Raw genomic sequence first — 17,986 nt, forward strand, 5'->3', positions numbered from 1 at the left:
CAAAATTAGCCTGGCGTGGTGGTGCATGCCTGTAATCCCAGCTACTCGAGAGGCTGAGGCAGGAGAATAGCTTGAATCCAGGAGGCGGAGGTTGCAGTGAGCCAAGATCGTGTCATTGCACTCCAGCCTGGGCAACAAGAGCGAAACTCTGTCTCAAAAAAAAAAAAAAAAAGCTAGAAATAAAACACTGAAACAAAGATGAATGCCTTTGATGGGCTCATAAGACTGAACACAGCCAGAAAGAATCAGTGAACTTGAAGATATGTCAATAGAAACTTCCCAAATTGAAATTGAAAGATTTCAAAAAGGAATGGAAAATTTTTAAAAACAGCAGACTATCCAAGAACTGTGGGATAATTTTTAAAAGTGTAGGTTGGATGCAGTGGCTTACACTTGTAATCCCAGCACTTTGGGAGGCTGAGGCAGGCGATTTTTTGAGGCCAGGAGTTTGAGACCAGCCTGGGCAACATGGCAAAACCCAGTCTCTACAAAAAAAAAAAAAAAAAAAAAAAATACAAAAATTGGCCAAGCATGGTGGCGCATACCTGTAATCCCAGCTACTCAGGAGGCTGAGGTGGGAGGATCGCTTGAGCCCGGGAGGTGGAGATTGCAGTGAGCTGAGATCATGCCGCTGCACTCCAGCCTGGGCAACAGAGAACTTGTTTCAAAAAAAAGGCAAAGTGTAGCTATGCATAATGGGAATACGGTAGTTCCCCCTTATCCACAGTTTCACTTTCTACAGTCAACTGTAGTCCAAAAATAGGTAAGTGCAGTACAATAAGATTTTGAGAGAAAGGGAGAGAGACAATGCTCACATAACTTATTACAGTGTATTGTTATAATTATTCTATTTTTGTAAATTTCTTACTGCGCCTAGTTTATAGATTAAGCTTTATCATAGGTATATGTGTATCAAAAAAAAACTATATCAGGTTCAGTACTATCCATGGTTTCAGGCATTCACTGGGGGTCTTAGAACATATGCCCTGTGGATGAAGGGGCAACTACCATACCAGAAGGAGAAGAGAGAATAGAAGAGGGAGAGATTAAAGTCAGAGTATGGGTAACTAGAAACTTTGCTCTAAAGGAGATCAGAGAAATGAGGGTGTACTTGAGGGGGCAAATGAGGTACAGTTTTGTTTTTAAATCTTGTCTTGAATGCCATAGGAGTGGTCCAGGAGAGGACAATTTGATGCTGTAGGTGAGAGTTGGGAGTGTTGCCAAAGCAATGTCCTCAAGGAGGCAAGAGAGGATGGGATCTGGTGTGCAAGCAGAGGGCTCGGCCAAGGAGCAGGTAACAGGAAGACAGCAAGTGTGAGAGCGGGGCTGACGTCTGGGTGTGTGATGATGGGAACTCGTGGACATTCTTTTCTGATTGCTTCTGTTTTCAAGGTCATCAGGTGAAAGGAAAGCTGGAGTAGAGGGGTTAGAGGTTTGGGACCTTATGATTTAGTCTTTGAGGATACTAAATGGACTAGTCTGATTGTTAATATAGTATGACTGCCAGCTGGTGGTAATGGCGCCCCTGAGGTCCAAAGTACTATGTTCTGTTTTACCTGCCCATTATTGCCTAACTCTAAATCCTGTCACACTGTATCTTAGTGGAAACGGATGTGTTTCATTAGCATCTCATCACAGTAAGGATTTTGGTTCCCAGGAAAGAAGCATCAAATTTTCCAGGTTAGATCTCCTCAGTAGGCCAGTTGGCTAATCCATTATGTAATATGCCATGATTTCTCCTGGTTGTTATGTACGATCACTACTCATGGGGACAACTATCAGGCTTATGGTTCAACAAGTACCAGTGCCTTCTAGATATCAAGGCACTGCTATAGGGGCAGAATAGAGCAGTATTTAACATGTACCTTCATGGAGTTTACATTTAGTGGGAAACAAAATACATGTCCAGTGGTAAAGTGTTCTGAGAAAATAGCGCATGGCAAGGATGGGAACTTGGGGATTGCAGCTTTATATTGGAGGATCAGGGAAGAGTTAATCTGATAAATGACATTCGAGGCAAGGCCTGAAGGACGGAAAGAGTAGAAGAGTAGGCCATAGGGGGAATAGTGAGCCAGGCTCGTGTTCACCTCTACTTTATAAACTAATAGAAGGAAGGCGGCACCCATTGATGTCAACACTGCCACTTTTTACTAAATGTAAGTAAACACATTGTGTCTACTCTTCCTGAAATACAGCTTTGTGTGCACTTAATATTACATTTTCCCTTTCTTATCAAACTTGCTGTTTTACAAATACAACTTGTTCCAGTCAGCTGTATTTAGTATTTCCTTTTTGATCAAATTGTGGAAACCTGGTCAGTGGGAACACATTTAACTGGCTGTTTTGTCCTCTGAGAACTGCCTCAGACATTTTTGTTTTGTTTTATTTCATCCCCAGACTTCCTGGGACAAGCCCGACTTTTTTTTTTGGAGACGATGTCTTGCTCTGTAGCCCAGGCTGGAGTGTAGTGGCATGATCTTGGCTCACTGCAACCTCTGCCTCCTGGGTTCAAGCGATTCTCCTGCCTCAGCCTCCCCAGCAGCTAGGATTACAGGTGCACGCCACTGCACCCGGCTAACTTTTTGTATTTTTAGTAGGGATGGGGTTTCACCATGTTGGCCAGGCTGGTCTTGAACTCCTGACCTCAGGTGATCCGCCCGCCTCAGCCTCCCAAAGTGCTAGGATTACAGGCATGAGCCACCGCGCCCAGCCAGCCCCAGACATTTTTGAAAGCACCCTTATTTCCAGTAACAAGATATTCCAGGACTACTCTGATCCCTACCCCCAAACATATTAGCTCCTATACAAGGAGCCCTGGTATTAGAGGCCCAAGATGACCCAGGGGTGTACATCCCACTTGATGGCATAAGCACTGGTTGTAGCAGTACACTGCTGTTGAGCCGCCAGGAAAACACAGACTTGGGAAAGACATCAGATCTTTCTAAGGTCTCAAGTTCATACAGATATTTCCAGTTTAGCTGTCATCACTAAGTCCTTTTTTGTCTCATGTTAATGTAGTTACTATAACATACTTAAAATTTAAACCCTTCTTGACTGGATAAACAAAATGTATGTCCACAAAACGGAATACTATACAGCAATAAAAAGGAATGGACTGCTGCTACGTGTTGTATGAACCTGAAAAATGTTATGCTTAGTGAAAAAAGCCAGACACAAAAGATGTCATGTCACATGATTCCATTTATATTAAATGACCAGAAAAGGTAAATCTATAGACACAAAGCAGACCAGTAGTTGCCCGGGGCTGGGGTTAGGAGTAGGGAGCTTTTGGGAATGATAGAAATGGATTGTGGTGCTGGGCGCGGTGGCTCATGCCTGTAATCCAAGCACTTTAGGAGGCCGAGGCAGGCAGATCACTTAAGGCCAGGAATTCGAGACCAGCCTGGCCAACATGGCAAAACCCTGTCTCTACTAAAAATACAAAAATTAGGTGGGTGTGGTGGTGCACACCTGTAATCCTAGCTACTGGGGAGTCTGAGGCAGGAGAATCGCTTGAACCCAGGAGGCAGAGGTTGCAGTGAGCCGAGATCGCACCACTGCACTCCAGCCTGGAAGACAGGGCGAGAATTTCTCTCTTTAAAAAAAAAAAAAAAGGATTGTGGTAAGGAAGTGCACAATTCCATAAACATAAAAATCATTGGATTTGTATCTAAAAAAAAAATTTTTTTTGAGATGGGGTCTTGTTCTGTTGTCCAGAGTTGGGGTACTGTGATGCAATTATAGTTCACAGCAGTCTTGAACTCCTGGGCTCAAGCAATCCTCTCGTCTCAGCCTTCTGAGTGGCTGCTACTACAGGCATGCACCACCATGCTTGGCTAATTTTTAAAAATTTCGTAGAGACAGGGTCTTGTTATGTTGCCCAGGCTGGTTTTGAACTGCTGATCTCAGGTGATCCTCCTGCTTTGGCCTCCCAAAGCACTGGGATTACAGGCATGAGTCACTGCACCCAGCCTCAAAATAGTTAAAAAAATTAAACCCTTCTTTTAACTTCTATATCTACCTCCTTAATTGGCTATATTGACCTAAGATATTCCATTATTATGTTAACTTTAAAAAAAAAAAACCTAAATGTATTTTTCCATACCTTGCAATAATATCTCTCATCACAAATCTGCCTTAATCTTTATAACAGCTGTATCCTCGTTTGGATCTCAGGTACAGCCCCAACATGATAAGTTATTGCTCATCTATTCATTCCTACCCTTTTTCCTGTAAGTGCTCCATTTTCATAAAATCTTATTTTTCACTCTGATGACTGAAGAAGAGATCAATAGATGGTTGCTATGCTTGTGACCTTCCTACAAGCTCTTGTGAGGACTGAGTGTGAGGCTTTGCTTACCAGCTCTTTCTAAAATACATAAATAGCCCAGAGAGTCTTCTAAAATTGGGGGCTCAAATCCACAAATGACATGTTATTTGAAAATACTAGATTTAATAGAAAATATCACATTGTAAACAAATCCATTGATCCATGAGCTTAAAACAGAATGACGGCACAATCACATAGAAAAGCTAAAGACAAAACACTGGTACCAAACATAGCCCTTAGGCCTGAGCTAGGCTCTCAAAGGTCTTTCCCAGAAATGGAGGCAGCAGTAGCTTCAAACAGGCACAAAAACAGCGAGGAGGAGGCAACATCCACTCCATGAAGGCCTAAGACAATGAAAGGAAGCCAGAGCAACAGACTACCTTGGGATCCGGGGAGAAGGATAAATGGGCAAAAGGGCTGTATTTCCTGATGTTCTCAGAACATCAGACCACACCATGTGAATTTAAGCAGGACTATTTTAAGTGGGGAAACAATACTAGAAGCATTTGATGTATTTTCCTGGCACTCACCTCCTAGGGAAGCAGGAGAACGGGACACTCAGGAGTTGTGACTAAACTCACACTTAAGCTGCCTGCCCAGACTGTCCCCTTGGCTGAACACAATATTGAAATTGTGGCAGTGTCTGTTGCCCCAGTGGACCTCCCACTTACTAATGAGTATGTAAAACAGAGGAGCCACAGTGAGGCATTTCACAAAAACACAGGGCTCTGGGGGGAAAACGACTTCCACCTTCTGCCTTTTGGTGCTGGAGAGTCCCTGAGGGAGAGAAGTTTGACATGGCCCCTTGAGGCTCTGGGTTTATCAGTAGAAACCTCCTCTTTGGCCCCACCCACCCAAATCCACCCCCAGGTTCTCCTAGTTCAGAGAAAAGCTGTGAAAGTGGAAGAAGGAAGGGATCGTTTTCTTTCCATTGCACTTGTTACTGACCAAAGAGACTGCTTTCTTGCACTTATTTTAGATATTGAGAGTTTGTGCCTTAACCTGGAACAATGGTTCTCAACCAAGGGGCAGGCCTGTGCAAGAAGGACTCTCAAGACTCTTCAAAGAGGTGGTGTCCAATATACACAAGCCCCTAATTCCCTCCGACTTGAAAATCAGTGCATGTAAGGAGAGAAATTCCTGACGGGAGTGTGTCATACATGTGAACCATGGCTGAAGCAGAACAAAAAGTTTAAAACTCCCAACCTCGGTTTGGCAGACATCAAAATGATGGAGTACATTTTGCAGAGATTTTTTTTCTGATTAAGTTACAAACATTCTCCCTATAGCTAAACTCCGTGACTAGGCTCCCAGCCTCATGGCCAAGAACAATAAGTTCACCCACTTATCTGGAGTAACCATACTAGATTAAAGAAATACAATTCTTTCTTCTAAAGACAATTTCCAGAAAGACCTGCCTTTCCCTATGGGTACTTGACACTAGGTCCCAGCACAGGCTAATCGCTGTATGGTTTCTTCGAAGATTGGCTTTTCTCAGTTTCTTTCTCTTTGATACTGTACAAGGGGTCCACCAACTTGTTATGAACAAGCATTAAACCTACAAAAAATTAAAAACAAAAAGTAGTTAATTCAGGCAGTGGCAAGAGTTCCTTGATTATCAATCACAACATCTAGGAGCTCTCAAATTTTGTCTTAGAGCTGACACTTCTCTCTTTTCTCTATGATCCCCAAATGATAAACACCCTAAGAGTACAAAAAGAGTTATTCACAGTGAGTACTACATTCATGGAACTTTTATAAATTCAATCACTATGGGAGTTGGCTATTTAAAGCTTAGTCTTTTCAGCAAAGAACAAATTCCTAATTGACCTGCTTGAGTAAAGGAGGACTTTCACATGTTTGCCTAAAGCAGTGTGCATCCTTTTAAAGTAAAAGAAGGGCCGGGCATGGTGGTTCACACCTATGATCCTAGCACTTTGGGAGGCCGAGGTGGGTGGATCACCTGAGGTCAGGAGTTTGAGACCAGCCTAGGCAACATGGCAAAACCCCACCTCTACTAAAAATACAAAAATTAACTGGGTATAGTGGCAGGCACCTGTAATCCCAGCTACTTGGGAGACTGAGGCAAGGAGAATCACTTAAGCACGGGAGGTGGAGGTTGCAGTGAGCTGAGATCACACCACTGCACTCCAGCCTGAGCGACAGAGTGAGACCCTGTCTCAAAAAAAAAAAGTAAATAAAAGAAAGGAAGATCTTCCTGATAATTCAGTGTCTCACCTAGAAGGGAATCGCTTGTTTAAGATTTGAAAAGAGAAAACCTGAGGCTTAATGGCACTGTGAGGTCCCCACATAGTCCTTGGACCACACTGCGTTTTCTTTCCTCCTTCTCAGAGCAAACAGATCTCCAGAAATGGATCTTTGCAGTCACAGGCAGAAGAGAAGTGACTGTGTAGTGTGATGCAGTTGGGTTTGATATTTCTTAAGATTACAGTTCTGGATCTACTCCTCACTCCTAGCACACCCTGAGCTTGACCATCTCCTCCTGGACCCACACCTCCCTCACCTTTGAAATACTTGACAGTCTTCACTTTCAGCTCCAAGGTGGCATCCTCGTCACACACAAACACGGTGCGGGGATGCTGCTGGAAGGCAGACACGGTCCACATGTGGTTCACTCCCTCCTCGATGGCCTTGTACAGAGCAAATGCCTTGTGAGCACCTGTGATGAGGATCATCACCTGGGGATCAGAAAACAAGTCTGTGATGGAGGGCAGCATTCCAGACACCCTAAACAGTTGTAAAGATGATTGTTTTTCATATCACATTGTAAGTGGTTACCATGCAACATACTTTTGCTCAGTGCTCCCTGTGCTTTATCACACAACCCGAGGCAGGCAGCATCATTATCTCCATCTTATAAGAAAACAGAGCCCCAGGGGGTTAAGTTACTTGCCCAGGGTCATTTATGACCCCAAAGTTCATGTTCTTGACTACCATGTGACAGTGCCTCCAGGTATCTTTGATGATGACTATGAAGGTGCCCTGTAAACAGACATGCCATGCCCAGGCCCGCTACCCCATCAGCTGGGTGACTCTCCACAAGCGCAGTTTGTGAAAGAGGGCTCCCAACCTGCACCACCAGCAAGGGCGCTTTGCAAACAATGGTGGGAGTTATCTGTGGGGCCTCTAAGGCTGAATCCCAGAAAGGTTGCCCCATTATCTGATCACTTTCAGTTCACAGCATTAAACCTATGAACTAATGTGACTTGGGGTGATGGTTTTTGTTAATATATAATAAAGGCACAGTCTCCACTTAACAGTTAAAATATCAAGAATGTAAGTGATCTTAAAGAACTCAGCTCTATTCAAGGGCAGGGAAAGAGAAAAAAACTCAGTTCTATAGATTTCCTTTCATTTTAATTCACATGTGCCACAGAATTGTGAACAGGATTTACTGGTCCTTAAAAGATTAGAACGCAGAAACAGAGAGGGAATGTGACTATTTCTTCCGGACCCCTCAGCAACCCAGAACTCTTTAGAAAAGATAATTTCCTGATTTCCAGCCCCAGGTCCTTTCCCAGATCAAGATGCCCTCATGATAAAGACGGCCCTAAACCCGTTTCCAAGCTGCAAGGCTAAAAACAGCGAGTTAACACCCCCACCCCATGTACTGATTGAAGATTACCCAACAGAAATCTGGGTGCCGTCACTCATTTCACAAAAGTTCACTTTAAACAGGGAAGTTTTCACTGATTTAGATGCTTGTTTATTGGCTTGGGCAAAGAAATGTAAATCTAACATGTCTATACATGTCAGAAAGGAAGAGAAAATGCTTCTAAAGTTCTAATGAAAATAAGGAAATTGGAACTACAAAAATTCAAATTCAAATGATAGCCAATTTTTTAGGGGAAAAGCTAAATTCAGTTTAAAACACTTATATTTTAATCACACTTCACCACATTTATTAATCTCAGAGCACGGGGCTAGAAGCACAAGCATCCTTGGTGTCCAAACAGTGACCTCTACCAACTACAAGGAACAAGGGAGCCCCTCTCTCCATACCTGGTCAGGTACAAATATTCCAACATTAGCGATGCTGGCCTCCTCTCTGCCTGTGAAAAGCATGAAAGAGGCCCGAGGCCAGAGAGCCTGCTGTCCCAGGCAGTCAGCCAAAGGCACCAAAAACGTGCTCAAGGGATTCACCTCACACTGGGAATAATGATGTCTTCCAAAGAGGCAAGAGGAACAGTAACAGGGTCAGCAGGGATTTTAGCCTTATTTATCATGTCTTCATCTTTAATAAGAATGTAGGTGGTACCAGTATAGTTAAGATTAACAAGAGAAAGACAAGTCCACCCAGTGCAAGGCTGGTGGGGCCCTTGTGCCCTTACCTCTCTAGCATCCATGACAGTGCCCACCCCCACCGTCAAGGCCATGGTGGGCACCTTGGTGAGTTCTCCATCGAAGAACCTAGCATTGGCCAGGATGGTATCCATGGCCAGCGTCTTCACACGGGTCCTGGACACCAGACTGGAGCCTGGCTCATTGAAGGCAATGTGTCCATCAGGGCCGATGCCTACAGGGAGAGAGCCCGTGCAGCCCTGTCAGTCCCAGGGATCCAAGATTTCAAGAATGAACAATCTCTCCTTCCCTAACTAGGGTCTGAAAAAAAATCATTGAAAGCTGTGTCACCTTTCTCATTTGCAGCCCTGGGCAGGTACACCTTAAACATATGATCTGTCCCCCTCCCTACCATTTCTTTCTCTTTGCCATACTGTCTCAGAGGAGACCCTCCCCACCATGTCTATCTGAGGCACACACAGACATTGTTAACTTGCTATCACCCTCAAAAAGCTGAGGAGGAAGCACTCCAAACAGCTTCTGCCTCCCCAGATTGTCAGAAAAGTGGACCTTCTCTGTCTGTTCTGCCTGTAGTTAGAGGGTCCTGCTGCTGGGATAGAGGTGCAGTGAACAAAACACCCAGAGAACCTGGACAGGGGCTGCCGAGGTTCTAAAATCTCAGGGGATGAGAGCTCCTGCCCACCTCCTCCCCACCTTGAAGTATAGAAAAGTGATCTCTAGAGCAATAAAAGGCAGTTCAATGTTACCCCTCATGGGTAACTCCAGAGGTGGCGATAGATGGACACACAGAAGGGCAGCCCAGAGGACCCGAGCACAAATCCAAGAAGCAGACACTTGCTCCCACCTGTGAACCTTGAGTGTCACCTAACTTCTCTGGGGTTCAACTGGCTATCTATAGGGGCTATGTGGAGCCTTCTGGAACTACATGAGTCCATGATGTTAAATGTTTAGATAAGTTCCAGGACTGATCCATAAAACCTTAAGACGGGGGAGTAGACAGAATCTCAGAGTCCAAACCCGAACCTCTCAGTTTACAGACAAGGCATCAAACTGCAGAAAGAGATCTCCAAGATAACATAGTTCCTGAGTAACAGAGCCAGGCAGGGCCCATTTCTCCTGCCTCTGTCTCTGTGGTCACTAGCACACCCAGAAGAAGCTGTCTGGAGACAGGCATGGTGTCTTGTCCTCCTTCCCACGGGTCTGGCCCTGGACATGTGTGCTGAAGAGTGTCAAGCTCACCTCCAACAAATAGCTCGATCCCACCTGCAGCCTTGATCTTCTCTTCAAAGGCATCACATTCTGCCTGTAGGTCGACTGCATTCCCATCCAGAATGTGGGTGTTTTCTGGGTGGATGTCAATGTGCTTGAAGAAGTTGTTCCACATGAAGGAGTGGTAACTCTCCGGGTGGTCTCGAGGAAGGCCTGTGGGGCCATGAGACAGTTATGCCTAGGCCAAGCCAAAGCCCCCCTCCTAAGAAGGATGCCAGGACACCATGCTGACCTACAGAGACACTCCCAGGGGTCTGCCCATCTGGGAGCCTTAGGCACCAGCCCTCTGACCCCTAGCCACTCGGGACAGGCTTAGCCAGTATCCATAAGTGTCCACCCACCCAGTACCACCATCTGTGGCCACAGGGCTTGGCCAGAGTAACTGCACACCAACGGCCTGGAAAATCCCCACATTCTGATCTGCTTTTCATAAGGCAATGACCATAGGTTAGAGGCTGGGGACACTCTGGCCACCTGGGGTAGGGCTGGACTCAGAAAGCAAGCAAGCACACCCCTCACCCTGTGCCTCTCAACCCACCATCCACTCCCAGTTCTACCCCACTCAGCCTGAATAAATCCCAGCTTGAACACCAGGTAGTTAGAGAGAACTATCTCAGGGCTTCCCCAAATCAACTTTTTTTTGGCCAGGAAAAAAAAATAATAATGTTTAATGTTAAGCATTAAGAATATGTAAAATCAGCCTTAAAAAGGCAGGAAATTTTGACACACGCTACAACAATGGATGAACCTTGTGGAATTTATGCTAGGTGTAAGAAGCCAGTCAAAAAGACAAACACTTTATGATTCCAGTTATATACTCTAGTTTGATTCTAGAGTAGTCAAATTCATAGAAACAGACAGTAAAATGGTGGTTTCCGTGGCTGGTGAAGTGGGAAATGAGAAGTTGTTGTTTCACGGGTATAGAGCCTGAGTCTTACAAGATGAAAAGAGTTCTGGAAATTGGTTGCACAACAATGTGAATGCACTTAACACTACTGAACTATACAAAGAAAGGTGGTTAAGATGGTAAATGTCATGTTACATGTATTTTACCACAATTTTTTTTTTAAAAAAAGGATGTTTAAAATGAAGCTATTACAAAAGGACTGGGTGAGGGGGAGGTGATAGAAGACCAAGGTATAGCCTTTCAGCAGCAGGAAGGATACCAATCTCAGGTCCCCTCCAAGTGTACCTGGCAGAAAGGGGAGCTGGAGGCCACACACAGAAGAGAAAGCACAGACACAGATCCTAGGGGAAACACCCAAGCCAGGATCCCACTTGCAATCATTTGTTCCAGAAAGAAATGAAATGGAGTTGAGGAGCAGGCAGAGGAGAAGGAGATACTCTAATATTTATTAAGTATTTGTTATGTATAAGAAACTTCCACATCTTTTATCATAAAAGCATTAAATTCATTTAATGCTTACAACCTGTGAGGTCAGCTTTATTAGCCCCATTTTATAGCTGAGTAAACCAAGAGGTAAGTATTGATAATTGAGCCTATCATCAAATGTCACTGGCTCCCCGATTCCTCTCCAGAATTGGGCCAATGAGAGGAGGAGCATCAGTCCCCTAGAATCAGGAAAGAACCTTGAAAGAGAAAGACTCACCCACGTACTCATCCATGTTGAAGGTCTTCACATATTTAAAGGACAGGTCCCCATTCTTATAGTATTCAATCAGCTTCTTGTAGCAGCCAAGTGGGGTACTCCCTGCAAGAGTGGCCACACCCATGAACACCCCTTGCACCCCAAGTCTGGAAGCCCAAAGGGTACACAGGAATAAGTCAGGGCTGCTCACAGGGAGAACCTGTCAGATCTGAAGTCCTACCCAGTACTCCAATCCTAACTGCCATCCATCCATTAATTGCTTGTTTAATGCCTATTTTGCCACTAGACTGTAAGCTCCAGGAGGGCAGGACTGTGTCTGCCTTGATCACTGCTGAATCCCCAGTATCCAGCACACTGATGACTGAAATCACTCTCATTAGTACATGAGTGAACGTCAGACTTAATTATTGACATGATACTCCCTGAACAAGTACTATGTGCAAGGCACAGGGCCATGTGATAAGGACATAGGGAAGGAAGGGACAGTAGCTACTCTTAAGATAACTCACTGTTTAGGAGTAGAACACAAAGCAGGAACGTCAGTTGTGATAGGGTAAAGCACAGGCTCACCCAGTGCTTCAGGGTTCAAGGAAGACTTCCCTGAGGAGCAGCGAAGCCCTAGTTGAGTCTCATTAAAAAGTCAATGTCATGGCTGGGCGTGGTGGCTCACGCCTGTAACCTCAACACTTTGGGAGGCCAAGGCGGGCAGATCACTTGAGGTCAGGGGTTCAAGACCAGCCTGGATAACATGGTGAAACCCCATCTCTACTAAAAATACAAAAATTAGCTGGGCATGGTGGCATGTGCCTGTAATCCCAGCTACTCGGGAGGCTGAGGCACAAGAATCACTTGAACCTGGAAGGCAGAGGTTGCAGTGCACCGAGATTGCACCACTGCACTCCAGCCTGGCCAACAGAGCCAGACTCCATCTTGAAAAAAAAAAAGTCAATGTCATAAAAACACACACATAATAAAAGGTAGGAGGACACTGTATATTAAAAGACTAAAGATGCATGAACTCTGACTGGACACTGGATTAATTTTTTAAAAACCAACCTATAAATGTGGACAATTGAGAAAAAAATTGTGAACACAGTTTGCATATGAGATGATGGCATGATTTTTCATTTTCTTAGGTATGATGGTATCGTGGTTGTGTAGGAGAATGTCCTTATTCTCAGGAGATAAGTGCTGAAGGATTTAGAGATAAGTGTCAGGATGTCTGGAACTTACTTTCACGTGGTTCAGAAAAAAACCGTGTGTGCGTGTAGATAGAGAACAAGAGCCAGAGAAAGGTAAAAGCAAATGTGGCAAAATGGTAACAATTGGTGAATTTAGGTGAATGGTATTGACCTTTTTCAACTTTTTTGAATATCTGAAATTTTGCAAACTAAAAAAATGAAAGGAAAAAAAAAACCCATCGAGATTACGTCATGTCACCCCTCTTTCCAAAACCCACCAATAGCTTCTCATTTCACCCTCAGCAACACCAGTCATTTTAAGGCTCCACAGAACCTGGCCCCTGGCTATGAGACCCTCCCTGCCACCATATCCAACACTGCACAGCCCCACCCCTGCCGACACACTCCCTATCCTTTCCTGCTTCATGTTTCTCCTTTCCTCTTATCACCATCTAACACACTCTATATTTTGCTAATTATTATCTGCCTCTCCCATTATAATTTAAGCCTCAGAAGGCAGAAGTTCATATCCTTTTTGTTCATTGCTGTATCCTTAGAGGCTAGAACAGTTTTGCATACAGAGGGTACTCAATAAATACCTGCTGAGTGAATGGCAGCTCCCTGCAGCCCACCCAAAATAATCAGTTGGTCCGTGTGACAAGGCCTTAGCTATGCCTGAGCCACATAGCTTCCTCTCTCCTGCCATTTTCCAAACTTCTAGCCTTCCCATGAATTCTCTGAACTTCCCAATATCTAGCCAATAAACTCCTTTTCTGCTTAATTTAGCTGGAGTTGGTTTCTGTGGTGTCCACTCAGAACCCTGACAGGTGCTACATCTAACAGAAGGAATGTTCCAAGGAACCCATGTGGAAATGCCGTCCTGTTGGTTCAAGCAGAACAGGCTTGAATGCCACTCTGAAGAGCTTGGATCTGACTCTGCAATGATGGGAACGAGGGAATGGTTTCAGAAGGCCAGACTCTGACCCATAGAGAGGTTGGGTCTCTCCACAGTTAGGAGACAGGATGTTAGCACAGCCTCCGAGGGCCTGAGACACTGGTGGTTTCACAGGCACAGGCGGATACTACTCCCACAAACCTCTAGTGCAGAGCTCAGCAAACTTTGGTCCACAGGCCAAATTTGGCCTGTGGCCTGTATTTTTTATTTTTTTAGACAGAGTCTTGCTCTGTCACCCAAGCTGGAGTGCAGTGGCACAATTTCAGCTCACTGTAACCTCTATCTGCTGGGTTCAATCGATTCTCCTGCCTCAGCCTCCCGAGTAGCTGGGATTATAGGTGCCCGCCACCATGCCCAGCTAATTTTTGGTTTTTTAGTAGAGGCAGGGTTTCACCATGTTGGCCAGGCTGGTCTCAAATTCCTGACTTCAAATGATTGACCCACCTCAGCCTCCCAAAGTGCTGGGATTACAGGTGTGAGCCACCACGCCCGGCCCTGTGGCCTGTTTTTATACAGCTTATGAGTTAAGAATGGTTTTCTTTTCTTCTTTTTCTTTTTTTTTTTTTTCTGAGACAGAATCTTGCTCTGTCACCTAGGCTGGAGTGCAATTGCACAATCATGGTTCACTGCAGCCTCGACCTCCTGGCCCAAGCAATAATCACACCTCACACCGCAGCCTCCTCAGTAGCTGGGACTACAGGCATGTGCCACCATGCCTAGCTAATTTTTGTATTTTTTGTAGAGATGGGGTTTTGCCATGTTGCCCAGGCTAATCTCAAACTCCTGGGCTCCAGCAATCTGCCCACCTCAGCCTCCCAAAGTGCTGAAATTACAGAGATGAGCTACCATGCCTGGCCTGGTTTTTACATTTTTAAATAGTTTTTTTTTAATTAAAGAATAATAATATTTTGTGACATGTGAAAATTATATAAGTTCAAACTTCAGTGTCCATACAGTTTTACTGGCATACAACCATACTCATTCACTTATATACTGTCTTTTCTTTTTTTGAGACAGGGTCTCACTGTCACCCAGGCTGGAGTATAGTGACACAATCATGGCTCACTGCAGCCTCAATCTACCGGCTCAAGCAATCCACCTACCTCAGCCTCCCAAGAAGCTGGGACTACAGGTGAGCGCCACCACGCCAGGCTAATTATAGCTGCTTTCAAACAACAGAGGGGTTAAGTTGTTGCAACAGAGACTATATGGCTAGTGAAGTCTAAAATATTTACTACTGGCCATTTATAGAAAAAGTTTGGACTGCAAGGAAGACCAAAAAAAAAAAGAAAAAGAACAAGTTTGAAGACCCCTCCAACACACACACACACATAGACACGCTAATGGATGGGTCAGGTAGGGCCACTAGGGCAAACCCATCCATCTCTGAAAGAAATAATCAGGACATTTGTCTTGAGGAGCTGGGGTCAAAATATCTTTCTGAAAAAGCAACATTTTGATTTTTTTCCCAAAGAAATTAGAACTGTTTTTTTACTTAGGTCCTGTGTTTAATTAAGCCTTACAGAAAATTACCTAAGTGACTATCTTCTCAATTCTCCCAAGGATGGTACTTAGCTAGTACCCCTCTAGATGCAGAGAAAAGAAATTAATTCATTACATAAAATGAATGCCTTAGGGTATCAGGACTTAATTCTGTTAAGAAACCCTGGTGGACAGGGCTGACTTAGGATGTAGCCTAAAAATCAAATTCTTCCTGCCTAACCAAGATCCCTTCTGCTCCAGGATTCTGCAGGGACAGGCAGCGACTAAACCAACCCATAAGGGAAGCTGGGTCCTTTGTATGTGGAAGGGGCAGGAAGGTGCTCTCTCAGCACCAGTACCCCAGAGCCCCCGTGAAGTCCCTTGGCTGAGTGAGCCCGTGTACCTGGCCCCTGTTGCCTACTCTCTCCACCCCTATCCACGGCACCCTCTCCATCCAAGAACGCACCAGTGGGGAGCCCCAGGGTGAAGTACTTCTCTGGCCCTGGGTTAAACTGGATGATGCGGTTCCTGATGTATTTAGCCGCCCACTCGCTGGCCTGAGAATAGTGCTCCAGGATGATGAGCTTCATCTTGTCCTGCAGTGGGGGAGAGGGGATGACAGAAAGGAATCAATGGTAAGGGGCAGAGAAAGAGATGGAGGTGGTGGGAGAAGCTTCTCTTACCCAGGAACAATCCCCTTCCCAAGCTGTCTGAGCCAGGAAAAAGGCCTGACTTTCTATTCACAGAGGAGCTAAGAGGCTGGGCCAGTCGCCTCCACCACCCACAGCCCACCAGGAGGCGCCACTGGGGGCAGGTCTGAGTTCTAATCTCAGCTCCTTCACTTACCAACTGCAGGACCTCGGTCAAAGGACCTAAGTTCTCTCTGAGCCGTTTCCTCCTATGTAAAAATTGGGACAATAGTATCTACTTCACAGACTTCACAATGGGTAATATGAAATGAGAGAATGCATATAAACAATTTAGTATTTACCACGTTGGCTGTTACCATCCAGATAGATGCTCGGCTCAGCCCCGCCTCCCTCATCCCTGCCCCAACGGGAACGGGATACCCTACCCCCTCCCCGCCCTCTACCCCACGACTCTTCCTCAAGAAGTAGAGAGGTCATGGGATCATGCTGGGCCACTAGAGCAGATGGGGCAATGAGCTCTGCCTGGGGAGCTGTGTGCTCTCTCTGGACTAGCGGAGGGGTCTTCCTACTGGTCCGCCTTGCTTTGCGAACCCCTCTGGGTCCTCAGTTTCCCCCAAAGCACAAAAGGGAAAAGGTAATCGCTCCAGAAGGAGGACATTTTGCTCCCCCAGCACTGCGGTTAGTGGGAGTGTGAAGGAAAGAGGCGAAGGTGGCCCGCGCGGTCGTCGGTAGGGTACAGCGTGTCCCCCACCCCATTGCCCCTCCGATCCCGCCTGGAAAATGTGTGAGGGCGGCTCCCCGGGGTCCCGACCCCGAGGGCCGTAGGGCTGGGGCAGCGCTCCGCGCTCCGGCCCGCGAGGAAGGTCCCCGCCAGTCCTGCTACCACTTACACGGACGCCTCCCGCGGCGACTGCAGCGACTGCGCCGGCGGCCCGGCCCCGCGCGCGTCACGTGGCTGCGGGTCACGCGGCGCCGCGTGCGCCGCCCGCCGGGCTGACTCAGCGTGGCCGCAGCTACCGGGACTGACTCTCCCTCGCGGAGGAGTTCCGGCCACTCAGTCCCACCTCGGCCCCTGGCCCCGGCAGGCCCTGGAACAGACCTTAAAAAACACTTTCCCTTGGGAGGCAGGGATTCGAGCCTGGTTTTTGTGTGTGTGTGTGCAAGAGGAGGGAGACTTGAGGGGTGCCGGGTCGCCCCCAGGAATACAACCCCCTGGACCTTGGGGCTGGGGCCGGGGGTTTTTAGTGCAGGGGTTGAGCTGGGGGCAGGCAAAGCAGAATCGCTTCCTCAGTCTCTTAGGGTTGGGCCTGGCTCTGCCTTCAGTTTCTTTCTTTGTTTAGATGCCATTTATTTAGCCAAGTATTAAAACTTTTGTTGTTTAAAATACAATTGGACTTTTTAATGTCATTTTTTAAAGATCAAACTTTGCAGCATTACATAATAGAGAAAAAGGCAGGCCCCTGGTTTCCCCAACTCCCCACACCAAGATAACCATTCCTTAGTTTAGCGTACATTCTGAATTGCTTTCTATGAATATGCTTACACTGTTATTTTACATAAATGGGAACACATACACATGAGGCTTATATATATATCAAGGCTCAGATATTTGACCTGCATTATTTCACTTAATCCTTATTAAGCTCCAGTGAAGTAGGTTTGCCATTACTTTTTAATAGGTGGAGAAACTGACGCTTGGAGAGAAAAATTAACTTGGCCAGAGGCGCAAGTGGTTTCCCTTGTGCCTTCAATTCAGGGGGATCTGTCCAAATCCAAAATCCATGCTTTTTACCGCTAGTGGGCACTGCCTCCCAGCTGGTATGACTGGATTTGGGACGCTTCTATATCAGAACAAGAGATCCATCTTATTCTTTCCAGTCAACATTAGAGTGTTCCAGACTTCTAGGGACACTTGGGAACTTTCCATGCAGAGGCTGGAGGAAGGACTTGAGTGCTGGTCATCAGTAACATCTTCCATTACGTAGGGTTTTGCAAGAGCTTTGCCCATTATTTCATAGAATCCTGCCCAATCGTCAGATATGATTACCGCCATTTTATTGATGTGGAAACTGGGGATCAAAGGAGTACAGAGACTTGTGATATATGACCTCATAGTCTGACATCCCGGACTTTGGTCAGTGCTAGGGAGCAGTGGTGAGACCTTCTGAATCAGCCTAGTTTTCCTC

The 17,986-nt window shown here is 45.8% G+C and overlaps 1 protein-coding gene across 4 annotated transcripts; it reads right to left on the reverse strand.

The window, feature by feature from the left end:
* Positions 1-4,436: 4,436 nt before the first annotated feature.
* On the reverse strand, positions 4,437-16,856 carry GNPDA1 (glucosamine-6-phosphate deaminase 1). Of its 4 annotated transcripts, none has more exons than XM_054488042.2 (8): positions 16,691-16,856; positions 15,997-16,086; positions 15,617-15,746; positions 11,533-11,634; positions 9,893-10,075; positions 8,683-8,867; positions 6,855-7,029; positions 4,437-5,888 (listed from the first exon to the last, which is right to left on the reverse strand). In XM_054488042.2, exons 3-8 carry the CDS (start codon positions 15,738-15,740, stop codon positions 5,788-5,790), a joined length of 870 nt encoding a protein of 289 aa, XP_054344017.1. In that variant the 5' UTR covers positions 15,741-15,746; positions 15,997-16,086; positions 16,691-16,856; the 3' UTR covers positions 4,437-5,787. The 4 variants fall into 4 exon arrangements, with proteins under 4 accessions (XP_054344017.1, XP_054344018.1, XP_054344019.1 ...); XM_054488043.2 differs by having other exon boundaries at positions 15,997-16,048; positions 16,691-16,850; XM_054488044.2 differs by having other exon boundaries at positions 15,997-16,048; positions 16,142-16,744.
* Between the last annotated feature and the right edge of the window lie 1,130 nt (positions 16,857-17,986).

This window comes from Pongo pygmaeus, chromosome 4 (genome assembly GCF_028885625.2).
Source record: "Pongo pygmaeus isolate AG05252 chromosome 4, NHGRI_mPonPyg2-v2.0_pri, whole genome shotgun sequence".
Classification (NCBI taxonomy): domain Eukaryota; kingdom Metazoa; phylum Chordata; class Mammalia; order Primates; family Hominidae; genus Pongo; species Pongo pygmaeus.